Genomic DNA, 13,499 nt, shown 5'->3' with positions numbered 1-13,499 from the left:
GTGAAATCAACCTACTCTACTACTCAACAAAACCTTCCGGTGAAAAACTAATCAGTTTCCTTTTTATTACAGGTCTAAGAAGGTGAAACTTTTAGGATTGATCACATGGCCTTCATACTTATGAGAGTTAATAAACTTTCAGTTGTTTCAATGATCATATTATACTACCACAGCACGAAAAGGACTGGACACAGTGTAGTTAATTTTATTTGAGGTTTAAACGGTGACAGAAGAAGGTTACTGACCTTGGTTTGTTGTGCAGCTCAACAGTGAGATCAGAACTAAAGAAATCAAATTCATATTAGGTTAAAGTTTCACATTCAACAAGACATCAAAGGAAATCACTCACTTCCGCTGACATTGTTGATTTGGTGGAGGTGATGAAGAATAAGCCGAGAACGAATTTTATTTATCTCCATCACAATGCTGATGATTTAGAAATAAACAAAAAACAACATTTAGACCTTGTTCTAGATAAAAACAAAAATTACCGCGTACTTACAGAGCAGCCACAGTTGAAATGTTTTCTCCATAATACCTCTTGGTGTTACTAAACTATTTTCCTTTTAGCAGTTCACACTCAAACATTAGAACCACCTCCTGTTTCCTCAGTGTGTAAGTGTTTGTGGTTTTATAGAGAAAAACATGCCTCCACTGTCAGTCTGACCAACTTTAAAGAACACTTTTTTCCTAATAACACCTTCATTGCTAATATTAGGACTAATGACTAAACAAAAGCAGATTGCAAGCTACAAAGAAAAATGTGGCAGTGGTTTTGTGCAACACTTAAGGTGCAGGCATGTGGATGACAGGAATGAGGAAGAATAAATACGTAGACAGGTGATGAAAGTAGAAGGACACGATGACCCCCGTACTCATCTGTGTGGAGATGGCTCTTGTAGCAAAGGTGTTTTATAACTTGTATAGAGCACCATCACTGAGTCACCACCAAACTGGTCACGCTGATGTTGTTAGATGCAGCACAGTGCTCTTCACAGCTTCTCCAGACTCTTTCATGTCTGTCACCTGTGCTCTGGGTGAACCAGGGTAGCACTCAGTAGGTTGAGGACACCAGTGGTGGATCTGTCAGTTCTTGTATTCTATGGCAAATATCAGGCAGGCAGGCAGTGAGCACAGGGCTCACTAGATGACATCTGGCGCTCAGGACACCCTCATGAAGTCTGTGTCTGATTGTTTGGTCAGAAACACGGCCTGCTTGAGGTCATTTTGTCGGGCTTTGTGCCACTTTATCATTTTTAGGCAGTTTATAATGAGGAGCAGTACAGTCCGATAGGCAGAAAAAAACCTACTCGTTTCCTTTTCAACTTGTCTTGTGACTCTCGTATTTCCTCTCATTTTGTGTATGTAATATTTTCCACATTGTACAGCACTTGATGGCAGCATAATGTGCCAACAGAGCAAAACCACAGAGTTACAGCAGGTAAATGAGTACAGCTGTTCGCTTTGAGCACATATTTCCTAACTTCTTTTTCTGATCACTGGAGGACTTCGACCATCGGTTTCCTCTTCAGGGTCAAATTAAAGAAAAAGTAAAGCAGATTGAAACATGAAGATAATGCAGAAGTACAGAAGATTGCAGTTTGTCAAATGGCTGCTTGGTTCCTAAAGGTGAGGGGTTCAGTTTGAGCTCTCAGTCATTATTCTCGTGCACCATGTTGTTGCAGTTTAAATGTAATATTGTGTATTTATCCTTAGCACTGAGCAAACAAGACTTGCAGATAGTTTGATCCTGCTGAACTTAAATGCACAAAGAAGGAACAACATAGTTCTCACGTTTATGTGTATTCATAACCTTGGCTCTCCTTATCTCTGTGATCTGCTTCATATCACCACAGTTTCCCGCTCTCTCAGATCTTCATGTTGTTGCTCCTTCTGCTCGCCTTATCACTATGGGGCACAGAGCTTTCAGTCGCTCTGCTCCTCGGCTCTGAAACTCACTTTGTTCAGTCCTAAGAAATATAGATTCCCTTATTTAAGCCACAACTCAAAACCTACTTGTTTAAACTGGCTTACTCGCTTTAACACAGATTTTAATTGCTGTCAAATCGTGTTTTTTTGTCTTGTTTTTTTATTTTGTTGTCTGTGGTTGTATTTTGCTGGTTTTTGTATTTTAATTTATTAGAATCACATATATATGATGTATATGATTATATTATATATATATATTATAATTTATTGGAAGGTGCAGCCAGATTACGATCCTGTGAAACAGGAGAGAGAGTGAACACAGGAAACACGCTGCTGTTCGCCTGGTCAGTCGTACCAGAACCACAAGCTCACAGCAGCTGTGCGCACAACTCAGTCCCCACAGCACTCTGCTGCCCTCTGCTGTCCAGAGTCATGTGACCTCCCCTGTAATACAAAACTAGTCTGACTGTGTGAACCTCATTATACCAGTAAACCAGCAAAGTGACACATGCACAATTACCTCCATATATCACACCACTGAACTCACAGTTGTGACCACATGTTTGTGTGGATCACAGACGGCAGGTCCTAGGAGGTTAATATCAAACTACCTGCTGCTTCTCTCATGTTTGTATCAGAGGAGCTTCTGATTATATACAGCTTTAAGCACTTCTTAACTTTGTTATTGTTCTTTAATATATTTAGTTTTAATGCACGTTACAATACTAGATGATGAGGTTTCATGTTTTTTTTTTTTTTTAATGTAACTTTCTGACCTGTTGACTCAGTTCGTGCAGTTTTCAGGGACTTTGTGTTTCTCATGTTTTTACTGTAAAAGTGCCTTCAGATGGTTGTTGTTTCCTGCTGCTTCATGAATAATCCTGCAGTGAAACTGAATCTGAGCTGGACCCAAACAAACCTCACTGAGCTGATGTGTAAACTGATCTAAGCAAGAATCAAACTGCATTAAAAACCTGACAGAAAACCTGCTCCCTGACTTTCTCTCACTTTGACTCTGAAACTGTAACGAGAGACAACATTTAGACATTAACTGTCATAATATAACAAGTTTGTACAGCTGTAGTCTCTTGATGCTACGAACAGAAAACAAAAAATAAATAACTTGGTCATAAAAAGGTGTCGGTGTAGCTGGCTCAACCAGGACTTTGCACGAGGACTCAGACAGCTGATGGTCTCCAAAAGTTGAATCTGTTCATCTGGACGTAGCGTTTTGTGGGAGAAACGTTTCGTCACTCATCCAAGTGACTTCTTCAGTCTTCTTCAGACTGAAGAATGTGTTATAGACAATGTGTTATAGATGCTATGTTATGTCCTACAGAGCAAATATTTCATATTCAGCCTTCATAAAGCAACCAGTGAAGTATTAAATCTTCTATATCAATAATTCACCTTTGACGTTACATTATTTATATCATTTCAATGTATTCTTCATTTCACACATTTACATTGTTCAAAATATAATGTTTAAATAATTTAATTAACCCGTGTTCTTAAATATAGTGTCCTATTAATATATTTGGTACCATGTACTTACACCATTTTAATATGTATGCAGTGTAAGTTACATGAATCTATTTGCCTTGTCCAACAGGATTAGGTGAGGACAGTTCAGGTAAGAATACTGTGCTGACATTATAACAGAAGGGTCACAATCATGGCCGCAGCAAAGATGAAGACGAGGCTCAATCAATATCAAATACAAACAATATTTAAAGTGAGTTACTGACTCTTAAACGTGTAACTTTATTCAGTAAAAACTGTTTATTCTACCAGTGTTGTAATAAAATAAGTTGTGACATTAATAAATAAACAGTTGCTGAGGACTCGTTGGTGCAGCTAAGGACTAATGTCCTAAAGAGTAATATAGTACACACTCCTTCCTGAGACGACTGAAGAAGGTGCGCCTCCACAAACTCGTCCTTAACACCTTCTACAGAGGCTCCATAGAGAGCATCCTAACCAGCTGCATCACAGTCTCTATGGAAACTGTCACACGTCCGACCACAGCGCCCTGCAGAGGATTGTGGGAACCGCTGAGTGCATTGTTGGCAGCTCTCTGCCCCGTCTGCAGGATATTTACACCTCACCCTGCATTCAGAAAGCCACTAACATCATGGCTGACCCACATCACCCTCCCACAGACTGTTTACTCCTTCCATCCAGAAGACGACTCTGCAGCATCAGGAGCAGCACCTGCTGCCCTCCTCCACACTGGACTGTCTCCACACACTTCTTGGACTACATAACACTCTCCTCTCATTTCCAATACTTGCACTGTTGACTCTGTCTGTGTTGCACACTGCTCAAAAATAAGGGAACACAAAAATAAGAATCCCAGAATGAATGAAATATTTTTATTAAATACTTTACATAGTTGAATGTGGTGACAACAAAATCACACAAAAATGATGAGTGGAAATCAAATGTAGCAACCCATGGAGGTCTGGATTTGGAGTCACACTCAAAGAGGAAAAACACACTACAGTAATGTCCTTACAACAAGTCAAAGTGAAGCTCGGCAGTGTGTGTGGCCTCCATGTGTCTGTATGACCTACAACACCTGGACATGCTCCTGATGAGGTGGTGGATGGTCTCCTGAGGGACCTCCTCTCAGACCTGCACTAAAGCATCTGCCAACTCCTGGACAGTCTGTGGTGCAGTTGGTGGATGGAGCCAAACATGATGTCCCAGATGTGCTGGGTTGATTCAGGTCTGGGGAACAGCTGGACCAGTCCACAGCATCAATGCCTTCGTCCTTCAGGAAATGCTGACACACTGCAGCCACATGAGGTTCAGCTTCGTCTTGCATTAGGAGGAAACCAGAACTACCTGCACCAACATATGATCTCACAAGGGGGTCTGAGGATTTCATCTTAGTACCTAATGGCAGTCAGGCTTCCTCTGATGAACACATGGAGGGCTGTGCAGTCCCCCCAAAGAAATGCCACCCCACACCATTACTGACCCACTGTCAAACCATCATGCTGGAGGATGTTGGAGGCAGCAGAAGGTTCTCCACTCTGTGTCCAAACTCTGTCACGTCTGTCACATGTGCTCAGTGTGATTCTGCTTTCATTGCCAGTGGCAAAGTTGCCATCTTGGTGTTCTCTGGCAAATGCCAAACGTCCTGCACGGTGCTGGGCTGTAAACACAACCTCCACCTGTGGACGTCGGGCCCTCATGCCACCCTCATGGAGTCTGTTTCTGACCATTTGAGCAGACACGTGTACATTTGTGGCCTGCTGGAGGTTATTTTGCAGGCTCTGGCAGTGCTACTCCTGATCCTCCTTCCAAAGGTGGAGGTAGCGGTCCTGCTGCTGGGTTGTTGCCCTCCTACGGCCTTCTGATGTAGATAAGCTGCTGTAGAATGAGCAGAGCTGCAAAAAGAATTGTCGTTTTGGAAGATAGAGTTTGGAGTCAGACCTTAAATTTATCTCAATATTGCCATATAATATATGGCAATATATTATATGGCAACATAATATATTGCCAATATATTATATTGCCATGTAGCAGCCTGTCTCCTGGTAGCGCCTCCATGCTCTGGACACTACACTGACAGACACAGCAAACCTTCCTGCCACAGCTCACACTGATGTGATCCTGAATGAGCTGCACTACCTGAGCCACTTGTGTGGATTGTAGACTTCGTCTCAATCTATCACTAGAGTGAAATCACTGCCAGCATTGAAAAGTGACCAAAACATGAGCCAGAAAGCATCAGCACACAGAAGGTCTGTGGTCACCACCTGCAGAAACACTTCTTTATTGGGATGTCTTGCTAATAATTTCCACCAGTTGTCTAATCCATTTGCGCAACAGTGTGTGGCATTGATAGTCAATCAGTGTTGCTTCCTAAGTGGACAGTTTGATTTTAAGAAGTGTGATTGACTTTGTGGTGTTGCCACAACACCTCACTTTATTTCCACATGTATCGCAAACTGTGTCTTGGCTGTTTGTAGAGGTAAAATACGTCCACACATTAGTACATTTACACTCAGCCATTGTTGTGAGTGCACACGCCAAGGGGCTGCAACACACTGATACAGCCATGTTTCGCACATGACTCTGAAAGTCGGAAGAGGAAATAGTTCCTTCCAATGTAGACAATCCGAATGATATAGTTTCTTTCCACTGTGTTCCTGCTAATGATGAACTACAAATGTACCCCAAATTACGAAAATATCGATATTTTAATATGAGGATCGATTCTAGAACATAAATATCTGGTATCGGAGGAATCGATATTTCAGTATCGATCAGCACATCACTATTATTCTCAGTTTCTTTGTTGTTCTAATCGCACCATCCTTGGACATTTATTACACTGATCTTTCGATCCTACGAATCCCACCACAAGATGGGGAATAACTCTCTGTAATTCGGGCTGATTCTCGGTGTCTTACTTCCCTTGATCACAGGTGAGATCCCTCGAAGTAACTATGTCTTTTGTGGGCTTACCTGTGAACTGCATTTGCGAATGCGTCTGTTACCGTGTTCTCGGACTGATGCCACGATGTGGGGGATACAATCTAGTGTAGCATTAGCATCAGGTTTGATTAAGACAAACAGTAGGATTGAGGCCTGGCGATAACGGTGCCGGCAGCAGCTAGCTCCGGCTACAGCTAACTAGCGCTGCACCGTGCGGAGACTGACACGGGCAATAATACGAAGCAATCGCGGTCCTGATAGGTGCTAGCTACAGCTAATTAGCAGTTAACTGTGTAGAGACTGACGTTCATTAGCCGAAGCCGAAGACCGACACAGGGATTAATACCAAACAGTGATGGCCATGACAGCAGCTATGTAGCTCCAGCTCAGGCAGTTAAGTGTCCACGTAGCTCCAGTTAGCCGTAGTCGGGGTTAACCCGCTGTTACATTCATTGTAATTGGAGAACGAAGCTGGTATGTAAAACGAGCAATATCGGCCCAGACAGCAACAGCGCGTTAGCTGTAGCCGGAGCTAACCCGCTGGCTCCAGTTAGCTGTAGCGGGTGCTAACACGCTGGCTCCAGTTAGCTGTGGCCGGTGGTAACCCGCTGGCCACTCACAATATAGATGATGATTCTCTTGTTGTGTTTCTTGATTTTTATAAAGCTTTCGATACGATAGAACATTATTTATTTAAAGCAATCAAAACTTTTGGTTTTTGGCCAAACTTTCTGTCAACTATCGAAATGTTTATAAAAGTATTGACAAGTTGTGTTACACTATATCCAAACACTACGATTTCTAGTCATGAGAACTGTTCGCCAGGTTTGCCCAATTTCACCTTTTTTTATTTTTGATTGTGGCTGAACTACTTTCATTAAATATTTTGATTAGCCCAGTAATTAAAGGCTTATCTATTTTTGGTAAAGAAATCAGACTGACTCAACTAGCAGACGACACCGCTATATTCTTAAAAAACAAAGATCAGATTGAAAATGCTATTTCATTAATAGACAAATTCTCAACTGCCTCCAGATTAAAACTAAACAAATCTAAATGTGAAATTTTAAGTTTGTACCAATCAAATGTCAAATCTTTATATGATATTCCTGTCAAATACTGTGTTAGATACCTTGGTATTCATATCTGTTAGAGTGACAGGATGGATAAAACTATATTGAACTTATGGCTCCAAAGAGCCCTATCAATTTTTGGTAGAAGCCTTTTGACTAGGGTGAAGGTGTTTCCAGATTTGTGTATCCAGCTCTTTCCCAGCTCTTTAAAAAAACTCATTGCTTTGTGGTTTTGGCTTCTGGACTTTATGGACCTGAACTACATTTAAGGTGAAATGGCTAAAAGAAGACATAAAATCTCCTGAATCATTATGGCTTTTGATTCCACACAACATTTTTAGGAACGTTGGAGGTCTACAGTTCTTATTGTTTTGTAAATACAGTATATCAAAGTTACCATTTAAAATGTCTGCATTTTATCAACAGGCATTGTTGGCTTGGAAACTACTATCCATAACTATTATCTGGAATAACGAATGTATCACGAAAACGAACAAATCACTTTATTTGCAGAATTGGATTGATTAAAAATATAATCTATTTAAAATACTTATTTGACTAAAGATTAAAGATTTTAGCTCAGTGATAAAGTCCGTTCTCAGGGGTACTGATTGAGTTGATGAAAAGCTACAAAAAACAGAACACACTATGAAGTTTTACATGTGAGAGACAAACTCCAGGTTTGAGTGTTACATTTAAATTATGAGAAACAACTACGTAAAGATTACATTTAAATCCAGTTGTATGTCAAAAGTCTAATATTTATTACAAAATTCTAAACTTGCATCCTAAAAAGGGATTTTGATTATTATTAATGTAGGATTGTTTTTAAATAGTTTGTTCTTTTTGCTGTTTCTACTGTTATACTTAGTATACACTTTGTTTTTGTCTTTTAAAAGTTTTTTTTAATTTGAAAGCTTTGAATTAAAACGTGAAAATGATTTTATGTTATTGTCTTATTAATGTGTCAGTGCATCAATAATGGTTTGAAATATTCACTTAAACTGCTGCTTCTAAAAATTCTTATTTTATATTGTAGGTGACAGAGAACTAATATGGCAACATCAACTGTAATGCTGGACAGCAGGTAAGAACCAGTGTCCCTACTCTGTAATCTCACTAAGTTTTATTCTAGTGAGTCAATTTTAGATCTCAGGTTGGAACCTACCAGCACATACGTGTAAACATTTTGAGGCTTTTATTTTGGAAAATTACAGATTGGACATGTTGGGGTTTAAAATCTGAGTGACATGAGACATCAGAGTTATGGAAAACTCTCCTTAAACCTTCATTAAAAGAAGATTTTGGCGCTACCGGGTTAAATAAAGTAAAGATTATACGACAAGGTTTTAGATAGTGATGTGCGATACCACTGATTTCCTTTCTGATCCGATACCATGTACAATTCAGGGTGGTATAATGATACTGATCCGATATCAGTACTTTGTTCAAAAACGTAATGTGTTAATGTATTTCAGATTATACCTTCATAATGATCAAAGAACATCTAACTACTTGTTCTTATTGTTTAGTGATAAAGCATCATCACATAGAAATAAAAAAAAAACCCCTTAACATTGTGTGTTAATTGATGCTATTTGAACACTAATATCTGTCATTTAACATGTATTTCTCTGTCTGGACATTTCAACAAGAACATTCAACATTCACATTTTCCCCTTGTTACGACCCGGCTCATAGCCACAACATAAAAGAAGATGAATACCAGTTTGTGGGATGAGAAGAGGCTTTATCTTAAAATGGACAACCAGGTTGGCTAAAAATGGCTGGTGCCACTAAGGCAAACACAACAAAAGAGATGGACAAAATGGTGAACGGAGAACTAAACTATACTGGGAAAACTAAACTACTAACCCTGAACAGAAACACAAACCTGAACACGAATAACAGCGAGCAGAAAACAGATGACGGTTGGGCAGCAGGGAAACACACGGATGAGACACGGTGGATACACAGACGGACCAGCCAAACTACAAAGACAGAGAACGCGACTTAAATACACACAGGGAAACACAGGGAGATTACACACAGGTGGGGAACACAGCTGGGAATAATCAACAAGACGAGACAGAGGCAAAACTAAACACACTCACATGAGACGCAGACCTTCACAATAAAACAGGAAACGAGAACAAATCCTTAAACATAACACAAAACAAAACACTGACAACATTAAATCGTAACATTTCCCCCCACCCAAAAATCAAACATTTAACCCCAAATGAAAATGTTTGATTCATGACCTAGAGAGCCATGAATGCTGTAGTCCTGGAGGACCAGTGCACAAGGCACTGGCCGCTATTCTACAGCGAAGACGGAATGCTGAAGCGGTCCTCCGGACCCCCCAGCGAAGACGGACGAAGGCTGGACAGGCCCCTTGGAACCTCCAGCGACGACGGACGAAGGCTGGACAGGCCCCTCGGACCCTCCAGCGAAGACGAATGTTGGCTGGACAGGCCCCTTGGACCCCTCCAGCGGAGACGGACGAAGGCTGGACAGGCCCCTCGGACCCTCCAGCGACGACGAATGCTGAAGCGGTCCCTCGGACCCTCCAGCGACGACGAATGAATGCTGAAGCGGTCCCTTGGACCCTCCAGCGATGACGGAATGCTGGCTGGACAGGCCCCTTGGACCCTCCAGTGAAGACGAATGTTGGCCGGACAGGCCCCTTGGACCCTCCAGCGAAGACGGACGAAGGCTGGACAGGCCCCTCGGACCCCTCCAGCTGAAACAGAATGCTGAAGCGGTCCTTTGGACCCTCCAGCGACGACGAATGAATGCTGAAGCGGTCCCTCGGACCCTCCAGCGACGGCGAATGAATGCTGAAGCGGTCCCTCGGACCCTCCAGCGACGGCGAATGAATGCTGAAGCGGTCCCTCGGACCCTCCAGCGATGACAGAGTGCTGAAGCGGTCCCTCGGACCCTCCAGCGAAGACGGACGAAGGCTGGACAGGCCCCTCGGACCCTCCAGCGAAGACAGACGGATCCCGGACGAGCCCCCAATTCTGTTACGACCCGGCTCATAGCCGCAACATAAAAGAAGATGAATACCAGTTTGTGGGATGAGAAGAGGCTTTATCTTAAAATGGACAACCAGGTTGGCTAAAAATGGCTGGTGCCACTAAGGCAAACACAACAAAAGAGATGGACAAAATGGTGAACGGAGAACTAAACTATACTGGGAAAACTAAACTACTAACCCTGAACAGAAACACAAACCTGAACACGAATAACAGCGAGCAGAAAACAGATGACGGTTGGGCAGCAGGGAAACACACGGATGAGACACGGTGGATACACAGACGGACCAGCCAAACTACAAAGACAGAGAACGCGACTTAAATACACACAGGGAAACACAGGGAGATTACACACAGGTGGGGAACACAGCTGGGAATAATCAACAAGACGAGACAGAGGCAAAACTGAACACACTCACATGAGACGCAGACCTTCACAATAAAACAGGAAACGAGAACAAATCCTTAAACATAACACAAAACAAAACACTGACAACATTAAATCGTAACACCCTCATTCGCAGTAGAGCTGTGTCACACTACCAGTTTTGGTATCGATCCAGTATGTAGTAAATACCGGGCCAGTATTGCTGATATCAGTACCAATAGTTGTAAGTCAGTCAGGCAGCTAATTAGGGGAGAGCAGTGTGCCCTGACTTATGAGATGAATTTGCAAATTCTGAACACATTTTAATCGCCACTATATCACTGTGATTGTTACTTTCCACAATAATTAGTTAACACAACAAAACACCTTTCAGCTTGTCGTATGTTTTGGGTTTTTGGATACCTGGAATGTTTCTGTCTCTAAAGCACACAAAAAGATTCAGACATTTTTCATGATGCATGTTTGAGGGTTTTTTTTTCCAAAGGAATAATTAGCACAGTTCAGCAGGATACATACTGAGCTTGAAGGATAAAAGCAAAGTATCGATCCATTTGTGCTAGTATCAATCCGATACCAATTCTAATGTTGTATCGATAGTATCGATATCTGGATCAATCCGCCCACCTCTAGTTTTAGACAGAGGTGAAGGTTTTTGGTGTATGGACTGTAAATCAAAGAAGCTGAGCAGAGACTTGTTGGATTTGGACAATAAAACCTCTTGTATACCATGAAGATCTGGAATGAGCTGAAGATGGCCCACATGTGTCCCAAGAAGCACACAGACATGAAGTGGGCTGGAGAGGTTTAAAGCCATGGCTGGTTGGGTCACCTGAAAAATGCAGACATGCACAGCTAAGAAAACGTTTGTGGATTCTTTGTCTTTTTTAAATTAAATCCTGGAGTTTTGCTGTTGAAATAAAACCACTTAGAGTTTCCACTTCTGTTCATTTACTACTCAGCTCTTCCTCAGTGCTTCTGCTTCTTTGCTTAACTCAGAGCGGTTTAAACCTTTACATCGTTTCTACTCTGAGGAAGAGTTTCTGTTTCCAGCTGTGTCCAATAATCCAGCTGTGGATCCCCCAGAATCTGAGCTACTTGAGCTGCAGCACAAGTTAAGTGGAGTTTGTGCTGCTCAAACATAAACAAAAATTACATTAACTATTCTTGATGGCAAATTACTATAAGGTCCAAATGTCAAAGAAAGGCGACATTTCTGAGTGCATCAAAGAGGATGTAGCACAGTTTCCAGGGGCTGCCAGGTATCAGCTGGACGTGGACACAAAACCTCTCATTGAAGGCTGCTTTTCACTCAGAGGGAGAAGAGACAAGAAAGAAAATGAAACGAGCAATTCTCAACATTATATCTGTTTAACACAATAATATTTTACTCACAGTAACAAACTTGGGGTGGCTGAGGAGAAGGATGTCCCTCTGTCCAAAGGAAGGAAAGGTACGCTGCAATCATCTTTGGCTCATTTTAAACACGTCATGATGTGTTTTCCATCTTTCAAACACCTTTTAAATGTCTGCCTTGTGTTGCAGATGAGGACATCCCAGCATTCCCAGCAGCTGTTTCACAGTTTGAATCTGCAAATAAAGGCACACGTTTCTCCTTAAAGAAGCCAGATGGTGCAATTTTGAGGAAAGCAGAGCTTGAGGACACCGTTTACAAAGATTATCCTGCTGATGTAAACGGCTGGGGAAGATTCTACCTTCCAACCACTGTAACCATGCACGTTGTTGGCATTGTGGAGGGCATCTCATGTCTGTGCGACCAACTCGTTCTGATGACCTGTGAGGACGAACAGGTATACGCCTATGATGGAGAGGAGCTTCATCTGGTGGCTTCAAGTGTCAAGCAGCTACTCGATGAAGGAATGGAGTATCCAGCATCCAAGACCTACTACAAGGGGGAGGCCTTCAAAGACATGGTGAGAAATTACATCTGTTTGCTGGGAATAAAGAAGCTTTCATGGTTGATTTTCCTCATTAGTCTGTAAACCTTCTTTGCTTTCTTGTGTGTGTGTGTGTGTGTGTGTGTGTGTGTGTGTGTGTGTGTGTGTGTGTGTGTGTGTGTGTGTGTGTGTGTGTGTGTGTTTGTTTTTTTAGACCAAGAAGGACTGGGAGCAGGTGTGGAAGAGCGATGTGGGGAGGAAGTTGGATGAAGAGCAAAAACATCTTGTGACAACAAGAAAGCCCAGATTACTGGACTTCATGAAAAGCAATAAGATGCTTTGATTGTGTTTTATTTAACTCTGTCATGATTAATGATTCCTACAGCCCATCTTTTTCAAATATATCTAATATTAATATTAATACCAAATGTAATGTTCTTGTTGCCCTTATTATTCTTCTCACATGTTGTCATTTGATCTGAGGATTGTCAGGTAAAAACTACATTATAAACACTCAGATGAAGGATGTTTGTCCACATGCTACACTGTGAAAGTGTGACTATGCAGTCCAACCATCTCTTTTTTTTTAACCTTTTTAAAAACCACCTCTGAAGTAGATCGGCGAATGTGGAGAGGAAGATCATCAAAGCTTCAGGCCCCCAATAGAGAATGCTCAGTCTCCTCTAAGTGAGACCATTTAAGGATTTGAAAACCAGTAAAG

At 41.7% G+C, this 13,499-nt stretch overlaps 1 protein-coding gene and 1 long non-coding RNA gene across 2 annotated transcripts in view; one reads left to right on the top strand and one right to left on the bottom strand.

Annotated features, from left to right (window-relative positions):
* Positions 1 to 13,499, bottom strand: part of LOC134624702 (uncharacterized) — a 167,076-nt gene that overhangs the window by 44,643 nt on the left and 108,934 nt on the right. The window lies entirely within an intron of this gene.
* Positions 6,267 to 13,277, top strand: LOC134617510 (uncharacterized). The gene is made up of 5 exons (XM_063462776.1): positions 6,267 to 6,371; positions 8,494 to 8,541; positions 12,278 to 12,333; positions 12,426 to 12,814; positions 12,993 to 13,277. Exons 2-5 carry the CDS (start codon positions 8,510 to 8,512, stop codon positions 13,119 to 13,121), a joined length of 606 nt encoding a protein of 201 aa, XP_063318846.1. The 5' UTR covers positions 6,267 to 6,371; positions 8,494 to 8,509; the 3' UTR covers positions 13,122 to 13,277.

Source organism: Pelmatolapia mariae, linkage group LG3_W (genome assembly GCF_036321145.2).
Source record: "Pelmatolapia mariae isolate MD_Pm_ZW linkage group LG3_W, Pm_UMD_F_2, whole genome shotgun sequence".
In the NCBI taxonomy this organism is placed as follows: domain Eukaryota; kingdom Metazoa; phylum Chordata; class Actinopteri; order Cichliformes; family Cichlidae; genus Pelmatolapia; species Pelmatolapia mariae.
This window is presented reverse-complemented; position numbering and strand designations above follow the sequence as displayed.

Excerpts from the sequence above, each read along its gene's own strand:
- LOC134617510 (XM_063462776.1), top strand. The coding sequence starts at position 8,510 with ATGGCAACATCAACTGTAATGCTGGACAGCAG. Across the intron at positions 12,334-12,425 it reads TCTGTCCAAAGGAAGGAAAG|ATGAGGACATCCCAGCATTC; the intron begins GTACGCTGCAAT and ends CTTGTGTTGCAG. Across the intron at positions 12,815-12,992 it reads GGGAGGCCTTCAAAGACATG|ACCAAGAAGGACTGGGAGCA; the intron begins GTGAGAAATTAC and ends TTGTTTTTTTAG.